Source organism: Sebastes fasciatus, chromosome 19 (genome assembly GCF_043250625.1).
Source record: "Sebastes fasciatus isolate fSebFas1 chromosome 19, fSebFas1.pri, whole genome shotgun sequence".
In the NCBI taxonomy this organism is placed as follows: Eukaryota; Metazoa; Chordata; class Actinopteri; order Perciformes; family Sebastidae; genus Sebastes; species Sebastes fasciatus.
Window position 1 is genome coordinate 21,209,069 of NC_133813.1, and position 23,553 is coordinate 21,232,621.

The 23,553-nt window shown below is 40.7% G+C and overlaps 2 protein-coding genes across 4 annotated transcripts; both read left to right on the top strand.

Moving 5' to 3' along the window:
• The first annotated feature begins 5,091 nt into the window (after positions 1–5,091).
• On the top strand, positions 5,092–8,553 carry LOC141757318 (uncharacterized). 3 transcript variants are annotated; one of them, XR_012591622.1, is made up of 3 exons: positions 5,092–5,412; positions 6,766–8,266; positions 8,387–8,553. XR_012591622.1 is itself a non-coding variant. In XM_074617735.1 (2 exons), exons 1-2 carry the CDS (start codon positions 5,328–5,330, stop codon positions 7,653–7,655), a joined length of 975 nt encoding a protein of 324 aa, XP_074473836.1. In that variant the 5' UTR covers positions 5,092–5,327; the 3' UTR covers positions 7,656–8,553. The 3 variants fall into 3 exon arrangements, 1 of the variants encoding a protein (XP_074473836.1); XR_012591621.1 differs by having other exon boundaries at positions 8,393–8,553; XM_074617735.1 differs by having other exon boundaries at positions 6,766–8,553.
• Positions 8,554–14,141: 5,588 nt separating this feature from the next.
• On the top strand, positions 14,142–22,654 carry ggt5b (gamma-glutamyltransferase 5b). The gene is made up of 12 exons (XM_074617655.1): positions 14,142–14,469; positions 16,739–16,866; positions 16,949–17,044; positions 17,777–17,972; positions 18,708–18,868; positions 18,987–19,133; positions 19,264–19,394; positions 20,723–20,913; positions 21,019–21,110; positions 21,222–21,331; positions 21,416–21,526; positions 21,746–22,654. Exons 1-12 carry the CDS (start codon positions 14,297–14,299, stop codon positions 21,890–21,892), a joined length of 1,683 nt encoding a protein of 560 aa, XP_074473756.1. The 5' UTR covers positions 14,142–14,296; the 3' UTR covers positions 21,893–22,654.
• The last annotated feature ends 899 nt before the right edge of the window (positions 22,655–23,553 follow it).

Consider the following 23,553-nt stretch of genomic DNA (forward strand, 5'->3'; position numbering starts at 1 on the left):
TATGTACTGTACAAGAACTGTGTTAAATATTAAATATTCAGAAGAAGTTACCTTACTTCTTTGGTAAAGAGTAACAAATCAGTAATTTACATGAAAATGTAGTCCATAATATTGTTCTCATAGTAGTGTCTAATAGTCAAACAAATAGTCACAAAACATAGTTGCATAAATGTACGGCACTGAAGTGATGGGGGTGTATTATATATGAAATCAGTGTATAATCCAAATTATCTTTAACGTACTCATCCGTCTTTACACAGTTGCCCGTTCTGCTCCTTGAAAATAGTTTTGGAACCATTTACGCCTCACAGAAAAACAATATTTTGGACACTCATCTGTCCGTCAGCCTCTTGAGTGCGTTGTAATGCCTGTTAGCAATTATATAATCCAAACAACGCATTGGCAAAAACAAGACAAGTGACTGTTAGGGATCATGAATCACTATCCTGAGGATTGAAAAGGTTACAGACGGAAAAAAGAAGGAGACTGAAATACGCCATGGACTGTAGAGCTGTAAAGGTGCAGTACACACATTCAGCAGGCTGGTGGATGTGAGTGAAAAGGTGATGGCGTGGCTGTGGGGTGGTTTGACACACCGGGGGGGGCAGAATAATAACGGTGCACTATTAATAGGAACACTATGACCTATCCTTGCAAAATATGCTCCTGCACCATCTTCTGTGTGCTTTTCAATTATGAAGATAAATGACGACACATTGTCTTGGATGTTATTGAGATTAATTGGCTTCATAATTGAACATAAATTAAATGATCCTTGTGATTACAATGCAGCGCCGTAGGCATTCACCCTTTTTAGGATGAAAAGGAAAGGTCATGCAGAAACTAAGCTAATGCAACAATGATTAACATTAATATGCATGGGGTTCTCTGGCTATTTACAGGTCTTATAAAAGGTCATTAGTTACTCTTTAATATCCCTGCTGCTGTGTACAAACTCTACACAGATGCAGTGATATTGGCCCACAGAGAAAGAGATAGGAGTACTTTTGTCTAAATGCTTTACTTTGTAATCTTATATTAAAGAGGACCTATTATGTTTGTGTGCTATTTCCCTTTCCTTTGGTGTGTAATATAGTTTTGTGCATGTCAAAAGTCTGCAAAGTTACAAAGCCCAATGTCCACGCCAAAGGGAGTTACTCTCCCCGACAGAAACACTGCTCCTGAACTGCCTGAAACGCCTTGATAGAAGTCCGGCCTTTTATTTCATAATGTGGTGATGTATTTGCAATTTAATATACTTTTTGAAAAATACTTTGAAATATAGCTTAAAATAAATTTATATTAATGTGCACTTTTGGTAAGCATACTTTAATACACTTATAATTAAATTGTATTCAAATACACTTTAATAAAGCATGCTTATAGTGTATTATAAGAGACTTAACAATATGTGTACTTTTCAAAAGTAAACTAAATTACCACTATAAGCATTTGCATTTTAACATACTTTTAAATAGTACACTGGAATACAGCTTAAAATAAACTTATATTAAAGTGGGCTTTTTGTAAGTGAACTTAAATACACTTCTAATGAAGTGAAATAAAAATGCACTTTACAAAAACATAATAATAGTGTATAATAAGGGACTTGAAAATAATACTTTCTTATAGTACACTAAATTAGCACTAACAATTTAGTATACTTTTTTCATAAGTACAATGGAATACCACTTTAAGTATTACAGGATTAGAATAGATATTTTTAGTACATTGAAGTTGAGCTGAATGACATCTATTTTGAATTACACTTTTCAAAAGTACATGTTACTTTAAATTAAGCACAAAAAGTAAGTACACTGAAGTATACTACTTTTTGACATGGGGTCACCAAGTAAGATATTTGCATAATACCTGCCTAGTGGCTAGTTTGGCACGCCCTCAAACAAAGCCAGTTAAAGCGGAGCTGGAGCGGAGTCCGAAGAGTTTGGTTCGGTTGACCAATCACAACGGAGTGGGCCAGCTGACCTTTCAGAGCAGACTGGGCTTTTCAGACAGAGGGTGAAAAGAGGTGCTGCAGCACAGCCGGTATGAGAAATAAAGTGTTTTTTGAACATTAAAGCATGTAAACATGTTGTAGTAGAAACTCAAAATGCAAGTATGCACATGAAAATAAGCATAATAGGTCCTCTTTAATCTCTTTCATGTATCAATGCACAGGTAAATGTGATGAAACTTGGTCATGGTTATGTCTCTTGATCTGTCTTATCAATTAAAGGAACATGGTATCAAAATGAAGACTTTAGGCAGGTCTACAAGGTCATCAGGTGAGCACCCTCTCAATAACTGGTGTAACTAGCATCCACACACTCAACACAATCCTCTGCAGCAGCAGGTTCACTTGTGTCTACAATATCACCAGCTAACAGCATGCTAACCAACTACCAGCTAATAACATGTCAATCTAGCCATCAGCAGCATGCTTCTCAATCCACCAAACGCACCAGGCAAGACTCTTCAACTGCCTCATCCAGTCAAGCAACACACCAAACACCTCTGTCTATAGCATCGCAAGTTAACATGATAAGTTCTGGACTTACCTGTCTTTGCCCCAGTCAGTCACTCACCTGTCTTCTAACCCACAGCCAATAGTGTCGGCCATGTTGTTCACTTCCTGCTTTTGGCTCCGCCCCTCTCATACCCAGTGGAGTTAACAGGGAAAATACTGATCTGCCAACAAAACCCCTACAGCCAACCTCCACTGGGCCACGTTCCTCTGCTCCCAACTCTTTATACTGTATCAAAGCTTTTTCCTTTAGTCCATTTATATTGCATCCTCCTATGGAATTGTCACAAAATACACCACACACCCTGTTTCTGACCATAGTGGTAGCAGTCTAGGGACTATGAGCTAATAATCTTCACTCGTTTTCCAGTCCCTCCCTGTCTTTAGCCACCCTACATCATGTCACTCTCACGAACAAACAAAATCCCATCTTGTTTCCTTTTTGCATCCAGTGAGTTAACTACGAAGAGCTCACTCTCAGTGGCTGCTGCAAGACACCTCAGCATGTCTCCAGGTGTATTACCCTTTTCTACACTTTCAACTTTTTAACTTTCAACTCATCCACCGGCCCTGCTTTGCCTGAGAGACTGCTCTTGCACATCTTGCAGCCTCTTCTTGCCTCTGAATCTCCTCCAATGCTGTACCTCCCTACAATTTCCCCTATGTGTAAGTGCTGCCAGAGCCTGTGAAACCGCCTCCCTTTAGGTTCCACTTCCTCCCTACTCAGTTGGCGCTGTACTGCTATGTCCCTTTACTCTCACAGCATCATCTCCAGCCTTGCTTTTGCACCTTAAACTCCTCTGTTGAACTAGTTATAGGGAGCTCCAAAATCCCTTTTTCACCAAACTGCTTCTGTCTGAATGAGGTAGAAATGAAACAAGACACCAAACCTATAGATTGATGATGATGATGCTTCATTGCAGGAGCCGAGAGGTTTCCTCCTGAAAATATACACACCGTCTCCCCCTTGTGTTGAAGTTTTAACTGGCCATAGGCAGCACTGGACAGGACGCATTTAAATCATATCAATGTGCACTCCTTCAGCATTGAAATGATATCTTATGAAACGTATGCATCATTAATTTGCACCATAAACAAATACATTTGAAACATACTACTGTATACATACTATGTGTAATCTGCACTTTATATTAAAATAAGGAAAATCTCCCAAAATAAAACCATTTAATAGGGAAAAAACAACTTTCAAAAAATCCTGCCACGGTTACAGACAATATTAGTGTTGATGTTGATATTAGTTAATTAAAGCAACTTATTGTAAGTTTTACAACGGGTCCCCAGGGTTTTGCCCCCAGCTGAAGGTCAACACCCTGGACAGAGACGGTCGGTGCCACCGTTGCCAGAGCACATTCAGCACCTCGGTCAGCGGCCGCTACACTGGACCGCCAGGGACAGTCAAGCAGAGCCGCGTGTTGAGGGAACTTAAATGATTCCCTGTTGCACCACACCCTTTCTTTCGTTTGGTGAAACCACACATTCACACATCCAGCATCACTACTGATTGACTGATTTACCTTTTCATACTTTTTATTGATGTATTATTATCTCGTAGCTTAAAGCTTCCAGCTAGCGGACCTTCCCACTCACTTGTGGACGTTATCATCAGGAAACGTATAGAGCCAAGAAGTGAAAGTCAATTGATCGTTCCATTTCAACATCAGCGCCATACGCTTCCGCCATTTTGGACTGAAATCGACTACGCCAGTAAAATGTCCGCCTAAATATTGCCTAAATATTTTCAGTCCAAAATGGCGGTAGCGACTGTTGTCAAAAATAAAACCAGAGTTTCACCTCTTTGCTTCTATCAATTTTTTTTGCTTCAATCGCTCGTCCTATCGGGTGATTAAACATCCGGGGGCGTTACTTCTGACACCATATTGTGTTTCTTTATCTTTGTACATGGACATTGATGAGGAGACTGGCAGTTCTTTTACAGGACCACGTCAACTTGAGAACAACCACCTCTTTTGTTGTTAAATGCAGTATAAGCTCAGCTCAGCATAGGCCGTAGTACTCATAGTACTGTATATGTTCAGTCACATATACTACAATCTGTTTCTGCCTCAGTCTGTCCTGCAATCTCTCTCTCACTTTCTTATTTAGTTTTCAATTTCAAATTCAGATTCGTTCTATTTGCACGAGTATTAAGATAAAAAAAGATAAGATAAGATATTCCTTTATTAGTCCCGCAGTGGGGAAATGTTCAGTGTACAGCAGCAAAGGGGATAGTGCAAAAAAACAAGATGCATCAGCTAACACAGTAAAAAAGAGCTAAATAAATAAAAAAAAAAAGGAGCATTATATGCAGTATTGACAATAAACAGACTATTAACAAAATTGCACAAGTGGAAAATGATATTGCACAGTGAGAATGAAATTACCAAAACAGGTTGTATATGGTTTACAATAATGAATAACTAAGAATGTAAGAAAATGGATGGTTTGCATTACATACATTACTGTAATGAAAGAAAAAAATTTTAATTACTCTCTTACTCTACTCACAAGCATGCACGCATGCACGCAAGTGCGTCAGTAAATGTCATGGCAACAGAATGATGACCCAACCGAGGCTATATAAAGGCTGCACACCTTCTGATTCCTCCCTTTGCACTTGGACTTGGACACGAGTTGAAAACCTTTTGCATTGCAACCTGTGGAAAACGAACTCTTGGAGTTTTAATCTGCTGGAGAGAAAATCTGCTGGAAATCTACTGGATCTAGTTGGAAATAACTTTACTGGACATCACTGAACTTCTGTGGAAAACCTGAGAGCTTGAAGATGTCCTTCAGTCGTCCACTGGTCGGAGAGGAGGACCTGCTGCTGCTGCTGCTGATGGGAGCCAACCTGGACATTAACTGGCCAGGTAAGATAACTTTTACATTTATTTTACTGTTTATTACTTATGTGTGATTCATTGATTCATCCCCTGGAAACCCTTAAAAGCGTTTTCAGTATATAGAAATCAGTGTAACTGTTATAATTGAAATGTGGACAGATCTTAGGCCTGTTGGAAAAGCACAGATTTGGTGAAAACAAACGCTTATTGACGATTTATTTGTCTAAAATGTTTATTTGATGGACAGAGGATGTGTTAATTATCCCGGGAAATATGTGGAATGTATTAATAATGAATGTAGTGGTTTGAAAACACTGTTATTTTGGTTTGAGGGCATCAAATGTAAAAAACATTTACATCGACATTTTTGACAGATTTCATAAAATTTCATAAAATGCCAAAAATATGTTTTATTTGTGCACCATGGAGACGTTGGAACTACTGGGAGCTGACGTCAGTGCGTCATGACGCACAGGTGTAATCAAACCAGGGCACGTTCTCCTGCGTGAATGGAACCCTGTGAGCTCGTTTGTTTTGATTGAACTTATTGATGCGGAAACATCTAGTCCTTTTAATTTCAAAGTTTAATATATTGAATTAACTCGTTTTCAGATATCCCTCAAAATACATCAGTGTTTTTATGATTGATCCCATTTTTTTCTCCGAGCTCTGTGTCTGGTATAGTTGCTTTCTCCACCGTGATCGTTTGTGTAGCTCTCTCCTCATTGTCCCATATTGCAGCTGTGTTTGTATTTCCGTCTCAAAAGACGTCTTTGAGGGTCGAATCTGAATCCAGATTCATAGAAAAGTGGAGAGAGTCGTGCGTAAAAGCGCGTAACGAGCTCCTCCTCTCCTCGTCCAACAATTATGAAGCTTGTTTATGTGCATCTTATCATTACAAACTTTTTTATTGTGAACTCTAAACTGTTTAGGACATATTATTATTATTATTATTATTATTATTATTATTATTATTATTATATACAGAGATTTATATTTTAAATCACGTTTAGTTTTTATTTTTAATCTCTCAACCACATATTTGAATATGCTTGTAATAGAGTATAATTAAAAAAAAAATTCCAAGGTCAACACATTAACAGGTTATTTTTTTCTAATAAGAGTAAATAATTTTTATGATTAAGTCTGGCATGAATGCAGCAGAAATGAATTCTCATGTCCTCATCTGTTCAAAATAACAATATGTGATATAACTTTGAAAAGGGTAGCCTCTAGTGTTGGTGGTTTTGTGACAGAGGGAGTGCATGCAGTCGTAGTTAGCATATGGCTATAATGTAGTTTGTTGCCAATTTAATGCTATGAGAAATCCTTTGGAAATTGAAGTCACATTTATAGGTGCTTTAACTTTTTCCCCCTCAGGTGGTGTAGACGCTCCCATCGGACGTCCTGCAGGAGATGGCCTCGACCACGGTGAAGGTGACAACCTCCCAGTCAACACCTCTTCTGATGAGGAAGAGGCAGGTGAGTATGAGGCTGGTCACGTGGCTCGAGTGCAAGGTGAGTTCATTCCCCAGCTCTTCTCTGGAAAAGATGAAGATTCTGGATATGACTCCGATTTTGAGGATGAAGAGGACTTTCCTCCTGTTCCCGCTGGAACTCCTTCCTCCGTTCCTTCCTCTGTTCCTTCCCCCGTTCCTTCCCCCGCTCCTTCCTCCGTTCCTTCCTCCGTTCCTTCCTCCGCTCCTTCCCCCGTTCCTTCCTCCGTTCCTTCCTCCGCTCCTTCCTCCGCTCCTTCCTCCGCTCCTTCCTCTGCTCCTTCCTCCACTCCTTTTGGTGTTGCTCAGCAGCTGATACCTGATCAGCATCAAGAGTCTGCTCCTTCCACCTCAGGCCTCCGCTCCTCCATGAAGAGGAGCAGGGACGAGAGCCACACCGAGCAGGTGAGTAGGAAGAGGCACAGGAGGAACCCGGCACCTTTGACCTCAGGCCTCGACTTCTGCAAGAAGAGGAGTAGGGAAGAGAGCGACACCGAGCTGGTAAGTTCGAAGAGGCAGAGGAGGGATTGCGAGGACAGCAGTGAGGATTCAACACCCTCCACTTCAGTCCTCGTCTTCTCCTCAAAGAAGAGCAGCGAAGAGGACTACTGGGACTCTGCACCCTCCACTTTAGGCCTCTGCTCCTCCTCAAAGAAGAGCAGCGAAGAGGACTACTGGGACTCAGCACCTTCCACTTCAGGCCTCGCCTTCTCCACAACCTGCTGGAGAGATCCTTCTTTTTACCGATGGGCGGATGACAGCGACTCTGATTAAGAGTCAGCCCAGTTTGCTGCAGGATTGAAAACCTTTGCGTCTGGCGGGGTAGATAAATCCTCAGGTAGCCTTTGCACCTGGCGAGGCTAACATAGCCCTAGGTAGCGTCTTGCACAAGGGCCTCTTTGTACATATCTTGAGGGCTGGCAAAGAGCCAGGTAGCCTTCCCACGCATCTGGCGGGGTTGGCGATAATTTTGTTGCACCAGGTTGTTTTTCACTTTTGAATAATAGTTCTCTTTATTAGTAATGTATAAGACACCTTGATTGCAGGTATGTAGCACTTTCCTCCATGTGCCTCTCCTCCTCCACAAAATCTAGGGCTGCAAAGCCAAACTGTAAAACGAACAACAAACAACAAAACAAACCGTAAAAAAACAAACCGCTCAATGACATCATACAGAACCAAAACCATGACCCAAAACCCACAATTTAAAAACCAAACCGTGGGCTTGCTGCACCACTAACCCACTCACACACTAATGGCGGCAAGCTACCATACAAGGCACCGGCCTCACCATTGGGAGCAATGTGAGGTTCAGAGTCTCGCCAATGGCACTTGTTGTTCTTTGTTGTTCTTTTTAAACTCAGCTCCAGATGCCTATACCAGAGGTAAGTTAACGGTTAATGACAACATTAACAAAAAAGTTCTGCAAATTTTTTATTATTTTATTTATTATTAATTATTTAATATTATTAATCATTATATTGCTGTGTATTTTTCTTTATGAGGTGTAGGTGGCCATACCAGACAAAGGTAAGTCAATACTTAATGACAGCATCAACTGCTTAAAGTCTTAATCTCACTTAACAGAAATTGCAAGAAGATGTGTTTATGCAGGACCAGATGAGTAGGACGGATGACCACAGGACCAGATGAGTAGGACGGATGACCACAGGACCAGATGAGTAGGACAGATGACCACAGGACCAGATGAGAAGGACGAATGACCAGAGGACAAGCAGGAGAGCGTTTCTTTTAGTCGGCTAAGTAAGTAGTCCCCTTACTAAGACTACAAAAGTACCAGTAGTGACATAAAGTGGTGATAAGTTAACTTTGGTGGATTACATTTATTACAGGGACCTTCTTGAATATCATTTCAAAAGTTGTATGATTGTGTCCAACATTATTCCTGACTTGTTTTTCCGTCTCACAGGGCAGAACTCCTCTGTGTTTTTGGCAGCTGAGAGTGGGCGTCAACCAGCCAATCATCCCAGGAAGACCCAGAACCACAGCAGAACCACTCTCAGCACCCTATTCGCTTCCAGGCGCCAAGCTCTGCCTCTCCGCCCCGACCCCCGCCACCACCAGAGGAGGACCGGCCCCCACCTGACCAGCACAGAGGACGTTGTTACTATCTTCTTCTCCTTCTGTGCTGGAGGGTTTGGGAAGCTCCTCACACTCACCGGAGGCTGCCACCAGCTCTACTATCTGGATTTCTGAGCAGAGCCAACATCGAATTCTAAACAGTTAAAAGTATTTTGTTTGTCACATTGAATACAGTTTCTAAATATTTCTTTGTATTATACACAATATCTTATCTTATATCTTTTATATATAATTAAGAATCTGACAAAATAAAAAGAAATATTGTGCAAATTATGATTTAGTATGTTCTGATTTTCATTTGTGTTACAAGGGTAACTTTGAACTGCGTCTCATTATGATCATTATCATTATTGTTATTTTTAATAATTTGGTAAGTATACAAATATTATATATAATAATCATAATATGACATGTTGATATAAATAAAAAAGGTAAAAATTCCAAACCAAACTAAAGAATCGTTAGCAAACGTACAGGTTATTGTAAAGTAGTACAAACATAAAATTTATGGTCAAGTTATCCAATGTAGCATTTCAATACCAGACAAAATCCTGTTGTCTTAAAATGATTCCGTCTGGACTTTAAAGGTTTCCACTATTAAGCAAAAGCATTTTCCCAGATGGTAGGCTTATTTAAGATTTTTCTGAATAATATCCCAAATAGCATTAATTGATACAGTCAACATTAATATAAGTAAATTGTCATAGTTCTTATAATAATGAATGAATAATTTATTATAATAATATAGTAGAATATTACAGACTCTACTCACAATCAGTCAGCTGCTGCAGGTGCACCTTGTTGTGTCAGTGTTCTGGAAAAAAAAATACATCACAAATAAGCTTTTAAAGCCATTATGTTGATGGTTTTTGGAGTTAACAAGGATCCAGTGAACTCACCAAGAAATCCAATAACAGTGGAGATGATGGCTTGCACAACCCTGCACTGTCTATTCATTTCAACTATGGATGCATCAGGTGCAAAAGGAGACATTTCTGATGGATCTGATATACTTTGACAGCCCTAATATATATATATTATATAATAACGTGTTAACGCAAATTCGTTTTAACACCACAAATATCTTTAACGCATTAAAGCAACTTGCTATTTTTAGGCTGTAGCGGGCTCAGTTTTAAAGCTAGAGTGAAGATACCGGTCTCATATAAAGTAGAAAATCTAAGGAATCAATTGATACCAACCATGTCATACTAGCTTGCAAAGGAGGCTAAATAATGCTCCAAAGATAAGCAAAATTTTGGTGAGGAAAACTGGCATGGCCATTTTCAAAGGGGTCCCTTGACCTCTGACATCAAGATGTGAATGAAAATGGGTTCTATAGGTACCCACGTGTCTCCCCTTTACAGACATACCAACTTTATGATAATCACATGCAGTTTTGGGGCAAGTCATATTATGATTTTAGCATATTCTTTATGCTAATAATATGCTAATCAATTAACACAGAAACCCTCACAGTACCTGTGGGGGTTCTGTGTTAATTGATTTCCAATAATAAATATATACATACATTTGCATAAAGCAGCATATTTTCCCGATCCCATGTTGATAAGAGTATTAAATACTTGACAAATCTGCCTTTAACGTACATTTTGAACAGATTAAAAAGATGTGTGATTAACTTGCGATTAACTATGGACAATCATGTGATTAATCGCGATTAAATATTTTAATCAATTGACAGCCCTAATATACATATCTGGAGGTCGGAGGTCAAGGGACCCCTATGAAAATAGCAATGCCAGTTATTCCTCGCCGAAATTTAGTGTAAGTTTGGAGCGTTATTAAGCCTCTTTGGTGACAAGCTAGTATGACAAGGTTGGTACCAATGGATTCCTGAGGTTTTCCAGTTTCATATGATGCAATATCGTCACTCTAGCTTTAAGTCCACTCTAGTCCGATACAGCCTAAAAATGACAAGTTGCATTAATGCATGAAAGAAATTAGTGGCGTTAAAAGGAATTTGCGTGAACGCATTATCGCGTTAACATTGTCCTTTATTTAACCAGGTAAAAGTCTCATTGAGATTAAAATTGTTCAACTTTTCAAGATTGATGTGGCCAAAAAGGTCTTGACAGTTGTAACAAGGCAGGCCTACAAAAAGAAGTGGGAAGAACAAACAACACAGTTGTGTTCAGGCTGCAATGTGATGAATGAATTGATCTGACAGCTGTGGTGTCTTTTAAACCTGACACAGGCAAAGATACAGCAGCACCCCTCAAATAGATCACATGGTATTTACTATTTCTCCCCACAGGCTAACCATTTGTGGTCATGTGTCATTATCTGATGCATAATCAGATTGTCTCCTTCCTGTCTGGCAGACCTGGTAATCTACCAACTCACATGTTTACTCTTGTCGCCCACTGCTAAAGTCACTACACCTGCAGGGCTGAAACTCAGTGTTTGGGTGCATCTTAGTGTTTTCAGTGCCAACTTTACCGAATCAACTTCTGGCCGAGTCAAGTTAGAGATTGATTGTCTAGAAGTGTTGGCAGCTGTGTTGTGCTCCCGAGAGCCATGTTCCCAGTCCGGGCTCGTGCCACTTTACACAGCTTAAGGGTAGACTGGCCATCTGGAGAATCTGCAGGGGATTTGGGCTCAGCAATATGTGCTGCAACATCAAAAACACAAGGAAATCTCATTATGTTCAGTAGCTCTTCAGTAGCCTGGTCGACCAGCTCAGCACAGCTGTGTGAGAGTTCATCAGCAAACCTGTTTCATTCATTGAGCTGACGTCAATCGTACAATGACGTCAACATTTCACATACTGTCAAGATGCATCTGGAGGTAGAAAGGAGTATGACAGTAAATGAGTCAAACTGTATCATCTTTCACTTTCACCCCAAATGCTGCTGTCTCATACTCGGGAACGGTACGAATCAATCGTACCTAATATGGAAACACCCTAAGGGAGATAGGCTCATTGTGTCCCTCAACAGAACACTGTGTCTTCACCTCTTTAAGTCTACACTCATGGTTTTATTCAGGATTTGTCATGTGAGAAAGTCTGACAGTTTTTCAGTTTAGTTTTCAAGTTTCTATGAAGTGCTTCACCACAAAACATTGTATGAAAATACTGCTCCCTGAAATTATTCAGGAAATATCTGAGGACCATATTGTTAATTAATCTGTGATCGAAAATGAAATATTTAAGAAAATGCCTTACTCAAAATCTCATTAATTCTAAACCGTATTGTGATTAACCTCAATGTCAGGAGTCAATAGAAGAAACGTAAACTGACTCTGAACCTGAAATTGAAATCTTTCTACATTCAGAATTTGCTCAATTGAAATGTAAGCACTTAAAAACTTTATACTGACATAAACTATTGACAAAGACATTGATACTGCAATAGAAATTAACACAAATTGAGAACTAATATGTTGCTTGATTTACTTTGTTTTTAGGGTTGATTTGTTGTTGTAGGCTACCTGATCTTGATCTGAAATAGTTTGGGGTTTCAGTAACCATAAACCAACAAACAGCCCCAATGGTTCAGTTTAGGAATGACACATCAAAATACACATTTACAGTACAGTAAATGCATACAGAGTGCATTTAGAAATGAATAATAAATATAAAGTTAGTGGGGTGAAAAGCTACAGCTGGGATTATTGTAAGAATTTCACCTTCAAGATGCAGTTGGTAAGAAAAAGTGAGGTCTGGAGGTTTGTTTCAATTTGATCATATAAAGGAACAGTGTGTAGCATTTCGGGGGATTTACTAGCAGAAATGGAATATAATATTCATAACTATGTTTTCATTAGTGTATAATCACCTGAAAATAAGAATTGTGTTTTTGCTAGCTTCCAATGAACCCTTCATATCTACACCATGGATGTATTAAGAGAACTGGATACAGCGTCGGAGGCTCCCGTTCATTCCTATGAGAGTTGCTCAGTGGCGCATGAAGCCAAAATGGCTCGACTGCCAAGTGATAACGTACCCGGATCATCCGGCGATCTTCTGCAGCCATTGGGCCCATAGAGCAGGCGCAGTAGCGTTTCCTTTAACTCCAAACCAGAACTGTCTTTAGAGAGATACATTCAAGTTCCCCTACACACTTGGCACACGGGAGAAGATTCAGTTGGTTGCAATCTGCAACCACACTGCTAGATGCCGCCAGATCCCGCACAGTGCACCTTTAAATGTTTTGTGTGTAATGTTTCATGTGGCCATATTACTATGTTGAAGCCAGTGAACAGTTAAAGGGAATGTTTGTAATTTTTTACACGTATAAATCTACTGGGTCGGTGTCCCATGCGCCGTCGCATATGCGCGCTCGCGTGTGGCCGGAGTCTCTGCTCCTCTGCCTGCTTGCCTTCACTCACACACCGTGCGCGTCCTCGCTGTCTCGCTCCACCTCCACACATGCATGCGCACACACTCCACACTGCAGAAGAGTTAGTTTAGCTCTGAAAAAAACGTTATTGTCTCCGACCGGGTGCCGGTGTCTCCCTCCCACCGCGGTCGGAGACGATAACGTTTCTCTTCCAGCTTCAGCCCCGGAGGCTGAAGCAGGAAAAGCCAACACTGGGATCAGCAGGGATTCATGGAGAGACCTTCTTCTGGTCAGCTAACATTACTGCCAAGCAGGTGAAGTATAGAGTGATATTGTGGTTTTAGCTGACGTGTGTTGCCTCACTGTTTTGAGCGATGCTCATTCTTGTCTATGTAGAGCGAGCACAAGCGCGAGCCCGACGCTGACTTTCGTTGACTTAACGGCCACAGGTGTCGCTGTTAACAAGCATTTCTGAAAGTTACAAACAGTCCCTTTAAAATGAGAAAAATAAAGTACAGATACAGAACTTTATACAGGCAAAGCTTTACACATTGGTCCCTGTTTGGCCTCAGCTTAAAGCCTCCTGTCTCCAGCGTGTCACTGATGCAGAGGTCACATCACATCCACTGTCATGTATAATGGTACAGCAGGGATCGGGCTGAGTCTCCTGATACTGTGATGAGTATGGAGCTGCAGGAAAAAAAAAAGACAAAAGGGGGAAACTCTGCCAAGTTGCCTGGAACCCATAAACCCTTATGACACTGATAACTGGGAATAACATCATGGTTATTTCCAGAGTTTGGGGGGGGATGATTGGACCGTCATAACTCCATCCCCCCTCATCACTTTCACTTCAGCAGCAGTAGCCAGCTGGAGGAGAGAGGAGTGGAGGGGAGGATAAACGCATGCACTTTCAGGATTAGTAGCAGTGTCCATATATAGAGCCTGTGTGCGCACTGAGCGGCTGCAGCAACAGTTTCCCTGCTTCAACACAAAGTTTCTCCAATGGCTAATTGCAAGCCCTGGCTGGTGTGCTGCTACATCTTGGCTGCTTTACTCAGCGCGGTTGCTCTCGTGGGTATGTGCATCGTCTGGCTCGTGGACAGAGAGTGTCCAAGTGGAAGCTTTACGCACGCGGCTGTGGCTGCAGACTCACTACGCTGCTCTGAGATTGGCAGGTAAGTAACTCACTGATAAGTTAAAGTAGTTGGAGCTGAGTTTGTCTTTATACTCTGTATCTAAAACCTTCAAATTAAAGCGTGCATGTTTTTGTTTTTTTAATGGAATTTGGAAGTTAATGAAGTTGTGTGCTCTTATAGATATTCCTTTACATGTTTCTTTATTCCCATAAATGACTTATTCAGAACTCTGTGTTGCTATCAGGCTGCACCTCTCTGCCTCTGTGGCTGAGATAAAAAAGCTGAACTGAGCAACCTACCTTCAGAATTTGCTCAATTGAAATGTACACACTTTATACTGACATAAACTATTGACAAAGACATTGATACTGCAATAGAAATTAACACAAATTGAGAACTAGTATGTTGCTTGATTTACTTTGTTTTTAGGGTTGATTTGTTGTTGTAGACTACTTGATCTTTATCTGAAATAGTTTGGGGTTTCAGTAACTGTAAACCAACATACAGCCCCAATGGTTCAGTTAAGGAATGACACATAAAAATACACATTTACATCACAATAAATGCAAACATAGTGCATTTAGAAATGAATAATAAATATGAAGTTAGTGGGGAGAAAAGCTGATAAGTTAAAGTAGTTGGAGCTGAGTTTGGCTTTACACTCTGTATCTAAAACCTTCAAACTAAAGCGTGAATGTTTTTGTTTTTTTTATTGGAATTTGGAAGTTAATGAAGTTGTGTGCTCTTATAGATATTCCTTTACATGTTTCTTTATTCCCATAAATGACTTATTCAGAGCTCTGTGTGCTATCTGGCTGCACCTCCCTGCCTCTGTGGCTGAGATAAAAAGCTGAACAGAGCAATGGGATAAGCAGTTTAAGAGATTTGATAGGCTTTGCTTGAAGAATAGAGGTAATGCCTGCAGAAGTGTGTACAGACAGGCTCTGATTCTCCACACCTCTTGTTGTTGTTATACTTCCAAACTATCCTGTTGGAGTTTCCAAACCCACTAAGTGATGTAAATCTTTCTAATTTGGAGGTAGTAGAATAGATTTATTTCTTTGATGTACTCTTTGATGCAGTCATTTGTTCTGTGGTGAGCCACACTGTGGACTCTGTCATCACGGTAATTTCAGATATAGATGAAAGGTGAGGGATTGTTTTACCACTGGAATGTGCACGAAGCTCTTCCTGAACTGGCAACGGGTTTTTTTGCCCTCATTTCCCAGTTCACGGCAGAGACAATGAATCAATGCACAATGCACTGAATCATCATGTTCATCTGATAAGAGGAAAGTTTAAGGAAAGCTTTTGACTTTTTTCACTCACTTGCACAACATGTCCCTCAACGTTTTTGGAGCTAGTGTTTAGTTTCAAGTAAGATAAGATAAGATAAGATAAGATAAGATAAGATAAGATTGTATTTATCCCGAGGGAAATTGTTGTGCAGCAGTTGCACTACAAAGAGTCTCTCTAAACTCCACTTTCTCCAAACTGACTTTTCTCCCTAACCATCTGTATATACCTTCTTAGATATGGAGAGAAAAATAAAAGCAAACACACAAATATAATAACCACATTAGTGTTGTTAAGCCTTTACACACAAAATAATACAACCTGCATTTAGTTTTGTCCGTCTGTAGACAAAATCCCATTAAAAAATCATCAATTTTTAACATCTACTTTATAAAGACATAAACCAGGAACAACCATTTGTTGTTCTTTCTACTCTCTTCACATGAGACTCCTTTAATTAAATTTTTTCAGTTCATTTGAGTCTGTCATTCCTCCTCCTCCTGACACTTTTTCTCTGTTGAACCCAAATCTCAAAGCCCTGAGTCAGCCTAACCTTAACAGAGCCGAAACATTCCCGACACTGCCTTCTCTTGTTGCTCAATGAGCACATCTGACCTCATGCCAACCTCTCCCTGAAAGCATCCATTCACAGCTTTAAGAGATGGTTCAGACTAAATAGGTTTTCATGCTCTGCTGTGTAGTACAATTAAGTTGGATGAGCCTTATAAAGAGGTGTACACAGTAGACGGTTCATTTCAAAAGCACCACCATGGCCAGCGTCTTTCACGGTATGTTGCCTGAAGTATACCTCGAGCATCAGCACTTGGTTTAAACTTGCCTCTTGGCAGCTCCCTGAAACACTAAGCCCTCCAAGTCCAGGCAGTGATGCAGGCAACTATTCAAAAATGTGCATGTGTTTCTGTGGGTGGGCAAATATGTTAGCCAGAGAGTTAGTGACTGACTGTGTACTCACACATTTCCAATAAATCCAGTGAAAATGATTGTTTTCCAGGAACATGCTCCGGCAGGGGGGGTCGGCAGTAGATGGCGCCATTGCAGCTCTGCTGTGCACATCTGTGGTCAATCCTCAGAGCATGGGGATCGGAGGAGGATCTATATTCACCATAAGAGATAAAAAAGGTGGGTTTTCTCATCCATCTGTGTGACCTCAGATGATAATGCTTGATTAGGCTGATCATTCTAATTGCTGATCTCTTCTCAGGCAACGTTAAAGTCTACAACTTCAGAGAGACCGTCCCGAAGTCTGTTAAAGCAAACCTGTTACATGACTGTCCGACCCCATTCAAACTGTCCAAAGGTAGGCAGGATTGTCCATCAGTGTAGTAGTAGTAGCCCATACAGTAATACACATTTCCTACCCATACTTCCTGCAATGTCATCCCAGTAACTCAGAGAAATGTTCTTCTAATGGATCGTTTGGCTCATTTTCAACATAATTCTTTTGCACTTGAGGTGTCCTCTTACAGTCTTGGAGAAATTAGTGGGAACATTTTACTTTAACCTCCCTTACTTAGCTTTCATAAGCATAGACATTTATTAAATTATTCATAACCCACACAGATATAAGGATACATTTTAAGTTTATTAAAGAGGACCTATTATGTGTTTTTTCAGGTTCATACTTGTATTTTGGGTTTCTGCTGGAACATGTTTACATGCTGCAATGTTCAAAACATGTAGCAGCACCTCTTTTCACCCTCTGTCTGAAACGCTCTGTTTGAGCTGTTGCCCCGCTCCACCCCCACAACAAAACTAAAGGAAAGGGAAAAGCACAAAAGCATAATAGGTCCTCTTTAAGGTCGCTTCAGTTTGATTGAAATCACTGTTAGATGTTGTTTTCTAGCATTAAAATGTTTGCATATGTAATTGTATTTGCTACCCTGAATAAATGATATCATCAGGAGTCAAAAACATGTTGCTCCTCTTTCTTTTCCACGTAAAGTCAGTCCATGTCAAGTTTGGATCATTGGTCTCCATCATCTGTTTAATGCAGCTGCACTGTTTCCCACCTGTACTGTACATTGTATAGGCAGCCAGTGGATCGGCGTTCCCGGAGAGCTGCGTGGCTATGAAGCAGTTCACAAAAAGTATGGGAAGCTGCCTTGGGCCAAGCTGTTTGAGCCGACAATTCAACTGGCCAGGAAGGGCATCTCTCTGCCGCTGTATCTGGGATATATTCTGAAGCACCCCATGGTGAAAGAGCACGTGGAAAAGACATCTCTCTGGTACAGCATCTCACTAACTGCTTTATAGCGTATAATGAGCTTTTAAACGTTACTTTAAGAATATTTGCTTTGTAGCGACTGATAATAAATGTTTGAGGACACTGGAGCCTTTTTCTCATTCGCCTGTCACTGCAGGAATCCAAAGGGCAAAGCGTTTCCCTATAAATCCCTGGTTTAACCCGTGCTAGTTTTATGTAACCCCTGGGTTAACAATTGACTCCCGGCATTTCACATAATTTGACCTCAGTTGCACGCTCATTTGAACACTTTTTGGATTAGTGAGAAACGATTGTTATATTCTAATAGCAGAAGTGTGCAAAAAAGTGTCTCCCACGCACAACATTTCAGGAGCAGGGTTTACTGACCCGGGAATAAAATCAGTGCTCACATTCTTTCAGAGATGTTAGTGTGAAATATTGCTTTTCCCAAATGCAGGACTTAAAACGGGGTTAGCTGGGAGTTAAGTGCAGTGTGAAAAGCCTGAAAGAGTGTGTTTGCTTCTTGTCGGCAAAAGTGTGTGCATAGATGCAGAAACAAATTCTGCACAACATTTGAGAATATTCCTCGATAAGTGTGATTAAGCACAAAAGATATATTATGAATTGCATGAAATTAATGTCATGATCATGATGATGATCATGGTGCAGCATGAGTATCTCTCAGTGTATTCTGTTTATACTTCCTGTGTTATATAAGAAGTTCTAATAGTTCTTTTATGTCAATACTCTTTTCCAGTCAAGTTTTCTGCCACAACAACAAAACCATTCTGAGCACAGGAGACATCCTGAAGTTCACTAAACTTGCAGAAACCATGGAAACAATTGCAGAGAAAGGGGCAGATGCCTTCTACACTGGCACGATAGGACGTGACTTAATCAAAGACATAAAAGATGCAGGTTGGTGAAATTTCAGTACAGGTTGGGCAAGCTGGGGGTGAATACTTGAATAGAAAACACACTTGTACGTAATGTAAAAAAAGAAAAGATGAATTTCATATTCATGTTTCTCTCCAAGGTGGGAATTTGAAAAAAGAGGATCTGGAGTCCTACAAGGTTCGGGTGCAGGATCCATGGATCGTTCCTTTGGGAAACGCTCGGATGTACATCCCTCCACCACCTGCCGGGGGTCCCCTGCTGGCCTTCATTCTCAAGCTGATGGAAGGTATCATGCTCCTGTGATCCCTTAAACTGACCTACTGTCGCAGTTGAATTCAATTCTAGCATCTTTGCCCTGTACTCTGAATTATGAAAAGATTGTAGAGCATAATAGTCTCTCCTTTTTCCTTCCACAGGGTTCGCCTTGACCCCAAACTCTCTGCACGATGACCAGAAGATTCTGACGTACCATCGTTATATAGAGGCAGCTAAATTTGCTAATGGACAAAGGAAGAGCATTAATGATCCTCACTTTAATAACGGAAAGGTTGGGATTTTAAGTTTTTTTGTTCATTATTCTTAAGACAAAATCATAGACTGTATATAAAGATGGACGACATGACAGCTCCCCAAAAGTGAAGCCAAAACATCTCGATAGCCCCCTGGTGGCTGGCTGCAGTATAGGTCATAAAGCCCGCCCCCTCCATGTTAGCGGATGGGACGTGGGTCAAACTAAAAAGTCAATATACACGTCAAATACTTTTTTCCCAAAGATAGTTTCTGGCATTTTAGGTTGTTCTTCAATTTGATCATAAATGTATTTATAGAGATATTATGGTAAATTGTTGTGCCTTTCTAGCCAAACAGCTATCGTGGTGCTAACATAGCAGCCAGGTGGTCTCACGCTAACAACATGTGGCCATGCTTGGCCTGTGATTGGCTCGGGCTGGTGTGTGGACGGGACTTAGATACCTCAGCTCCAGACCCCGTGAACACTACTGGGCAGACTCTGGCTCCATATGCCGTCAAAATCTCAAGATGGCAGCTCCCGTATTCAGGATATTTTGGCTTCACTTTTGTACTGTGGGAGGAAGTGGAGACGCGTCGTCCATACAGTCTGTGGACAAAAAAGAAAATAAGTTCTATATATCTATCTAATATCTCACTATATAACAGTTGTTAAAGCTGCAGTAATCATATTAACAATACAAAAATGACATTGAGATGAATTATTAGAGAGAATTATCACCCGATTCTGCATTTCCTACCCGCTTTATGTAGCGTTTCAGCATCTCGCAGCTCACTGTTTTGGTTTGACGTCCTGCGACTTCACAGTTTTATCACTATTCTCATCAACCTTGTTTCTAAAGCTCTGATAAACCCAGCGTACACCACCTGCCCAAACCAAATGGTAGATAGACAAATTTAGCAACTAGCTGGTGAACATAGTGGAACATTAAGCTGCTAAAGAGCCAGATATTTCCCTCGAGAGCTGATGGAGAGCAAAACAGAGCTGAAAGGAGAGTGGATATTGGACTGTTTTTCCATGCCTGCTGGTTGTATAAGTAGTTTAGCTTATTACATTTAATTTATTTGTCAGGGACCATACAAAAACATTCATCTCATACAAAGAGAAGAGATTCATTGTACCAGATTTACTAGCTAATTTCCATATGCAGTCCCTGGGCAGGTAGACTAGAAACACTAATACTACTACTAACCTCCCCATGCTTCCTGTCTTTATCTACAGAAGAAACAAAACAAACCCAGAAGAAAAATAAATAAAAATAATCTGAGATACAGTTTTGGAACCTCACCCCAGCAGTATACAAGATGTTATTCTTCTCCAGTCTCATCATGATATTCTTCTTTCAGAGTGCAGATCATCTGATTGATGCCTCCTTCATTAATCGCATCAGGGACATGATCTTTTCAAACCGCACCAATAACAATAACTCCTACTACTTCAATGCTAAGCCCTCCCGTGATACCGTTGGGACGACACACGTGTCCGTCTTGGATGAAGACGGACTGGCCGTCTCTGCCACCAGCACCATAAACCAGCTGTGAGCAGGAAGCCTCCTCAAGCAGAATATTACCACTTTTATATTATATCAAATCTATTATAATTCAATAATTATCCGCTCATTCTACTGTCTTTTGTTTTGTAGATTTGGAGGAGGCGTTTACTCTCCACGAACGGGCATCATCCTCAACAATGAGCTGGCCGACTTCTGTGGGAGGGCAACGAACGTGACGGCGGGTAAAGTCACAGACATAAACTTTCAACCTCAGACAATTGAATTAAAGACATGACTTGATGTAGTCATTTAGTTTATTTCCAGTCTGATATGGAGTGTTATTGTTGTCGCAGGTGAACAGCCTCCTTCCTCAATGGCTCCAGTAATACTGGAGACAAAGTCTGGAGGACTACTTGTGATTGGTGGATCTGGAGGAAGCATGATTACCTCAGCAGTGGCCTTGGTAAGTCGATTGAACTCTTGTTCGCCTACTTGTTTATCTGCTTCCTCATTTGTTTGCTTACATGATTCTCCTTTATTCCTGCAGTCTATGATAAATCGCCTGTGGTTGGGGATGAATCTGAAAGACGCCATTGCTGCGAAAATAGTGTTTGTTAAAGCCGAAAACGAAGTGAATTTTGAGCCTTGTTTTGACGAGGTGAGATACTCATGTTGTCATCCTCACTGTCCATTATTGACGTTCAAATTCACCAGACTTTGACCGTCTATCTAATGAATAACATTTCTATTCATGATAATGGCTTCTGATAGAGATTACCACAACATAATCCTACAACTTCAATTTATCTGTAATCAATTTTGAAACCTGAAGGATAAGTGGTACTAATTTGTGTGTGTGTTTTGTTTTGCCCCTCAGCCTGTGAAAGATGGCCTAGGAGTTCTTGGACACAAAATTGGGAACTGGAAATTCTTCCTCAATGTAGTCAATGCTGTGGAAAAGGAGAAAGGATGCATTGTGGCCGCATCGGACAGCAGGAAGCATGGGGTGTCAGCTGGATACTGACCATACAGACCACGAGGAAGCACTAAACTCTGCCCTAAACACTGGCTGAACCTTTAGCCTTAAGAATATTGAATGTGCCATCAACAAAATGTGAGAAATGTGGTGTTCAGGCTCTTCCCTGATGAGCAACACAATCAGCCAAGAAACTACTAAACTTAAAGGATAATTCCGGTTTATTATAACTTGGGTCTTATTTTCATATGTCTGTATCATAGACTGTATAAACTATGGACGTAGTCTTCGTGACGTCGTCTCCGTGACGTCGTCTCCGTGACGTCGTCTCCGTGACGTCACCCATAGGTTTCCTAAGAGCCGTTGTGAAGCTTAAAGTGGAAAGTGGGTGGCTCGGCCGTTGCCATCTTGGCAGTGACGACACAGCCTAACTCCCAGCTAATCCAAAAATGGGCAAAGAGGTGGATTGTCGGTGGAGCTTAGGCGGGCCCGGTTGACACAGTAGAGCAGAAAGCTAGCGACCTGAGACGGCACACACCGGTCACTCAAAGTGGCTACTCCCTTAATTATGCATAACTTTAAGCCTTAATATAATTAAAAGGTTGAGTTATATAACCCCCCTTCAGTACAGTTGTGATGAACGGGGCAAATTAGCTATAGAGACCAAGTACAAGTCTGCATCAGGCTGTAAACATGTTTTTTATTCTGCTGTAAAGTTGGGCATTTTAACATGGGGGTCTATCGGGATGGATTTGCTTTTGGAGTCAGTCTCAAGTGGCCCTTTGACGAACTGCAGTTTTTGGCACTTCCGTGTTGGCTTCATTTCTCAGCACTGGAGGTTGCCGCTTGGCACATATCGGTTAGACAATATTGTTCTCACCATAGCAATTGGCAACATGACTTAAAAGTAGTCAGATGGGGCAAGAAAAACATGTTATCAGATGATCAGAGTATCTAAACCACTTTGTTTGGAGGTAAACTGAAAGTAGAAGTTTTCGTCCAAATTTTGCACAAATTAGCGCAAATTAATGCAATTTCTTTGCGCTGTCTTGACGTTTTTTTCTGGCGTGTCCACCAGAAATGCTGAAAGTAATCCGTCTCTGCACAAGAAAACTGTGGCCTTCAGGTAACATAAAAACGTGAAAGTCTCTCTAGAGCCAGTGTTTGGTTTGTCCGTTCTGGGCTACTGTAGAAACATGGCGGAGCAACATGGTGGACTACGTGAAGAGGACCCGCTCCTTATGTAGATATGCAGGGCTCATTCTAAGTTAACGAAAACAATAATTCTTAGTTTCAGGTGATTATAGTTATGAAAATTATATTAAATTTCTGTCAATAGATCCCCCAAAATGTTACGCACTGTTTTGTGCCTCAAACAGTTCCTTTAACTGTTTGAAGCTGTTAGAGACTTACTTCTTTAGTCGAGGCAATGAGTGTGAAACTTCTTTCTTGAGGTTTTGAACAGTAGTTTGACGAAATAATCTCAACTCAATGTCCACTTCTGGAGCTTTCAACTACATCTCACAGTCTTCATCACAAAAGTTTGCTCAGTTGTCATGACAAATGAAATCTCTGGAAAAGCTTGGAAGTGGACTATGAACAAAAATTTCATAACATGCAACAATCCCCCCATGATTAGTCAGATACATTTGTGTAACCCTGCGTGGGACTGATTTATAACTGTTTTACTGTCCAACTACTCCGTTTTT

Excerpts from the sequence above, each read along its gene's own strand:
- LOC141757318 (XM_074617735.1), top strand. The coding sequence starts at position 5,328 with ATGTCCTTCAGTCGTCCACTGGTCGGAGAGGAGGACCTGCTGCTGCTG. Across the intron at positions 5,413-6,765 it reads CCTGGACATTAACTGGCCAG|GTGGTGTAGACGCTCCCATC; the intron begins GTAAGATAACTT and ends TTTCCCCCTCAG.
- ggt5b (XM_074617655.1), top strand. The coding sequence starts at position 14,297 with ATGGCTAATTGCAAGCCCTGGCTGGTGTGCTGCTACATCTTGGCTGCT. Across the intron at positions 19,395-20,722 it reads CTCACTTTAATAACGGAAAG|AGTGCAGATCATCTGATTGA; the intron begins GTTGGGATTTTA and ends TTCTTCTTTCAG. Across the intron at positions 21,332-21,415 it reads TTACCTCAGCAGTGGCCTTG|TCTATGATAAATCGCCTGTG; the intron begins GTAAGTCGATTG and ends TTATTCCTGCAG.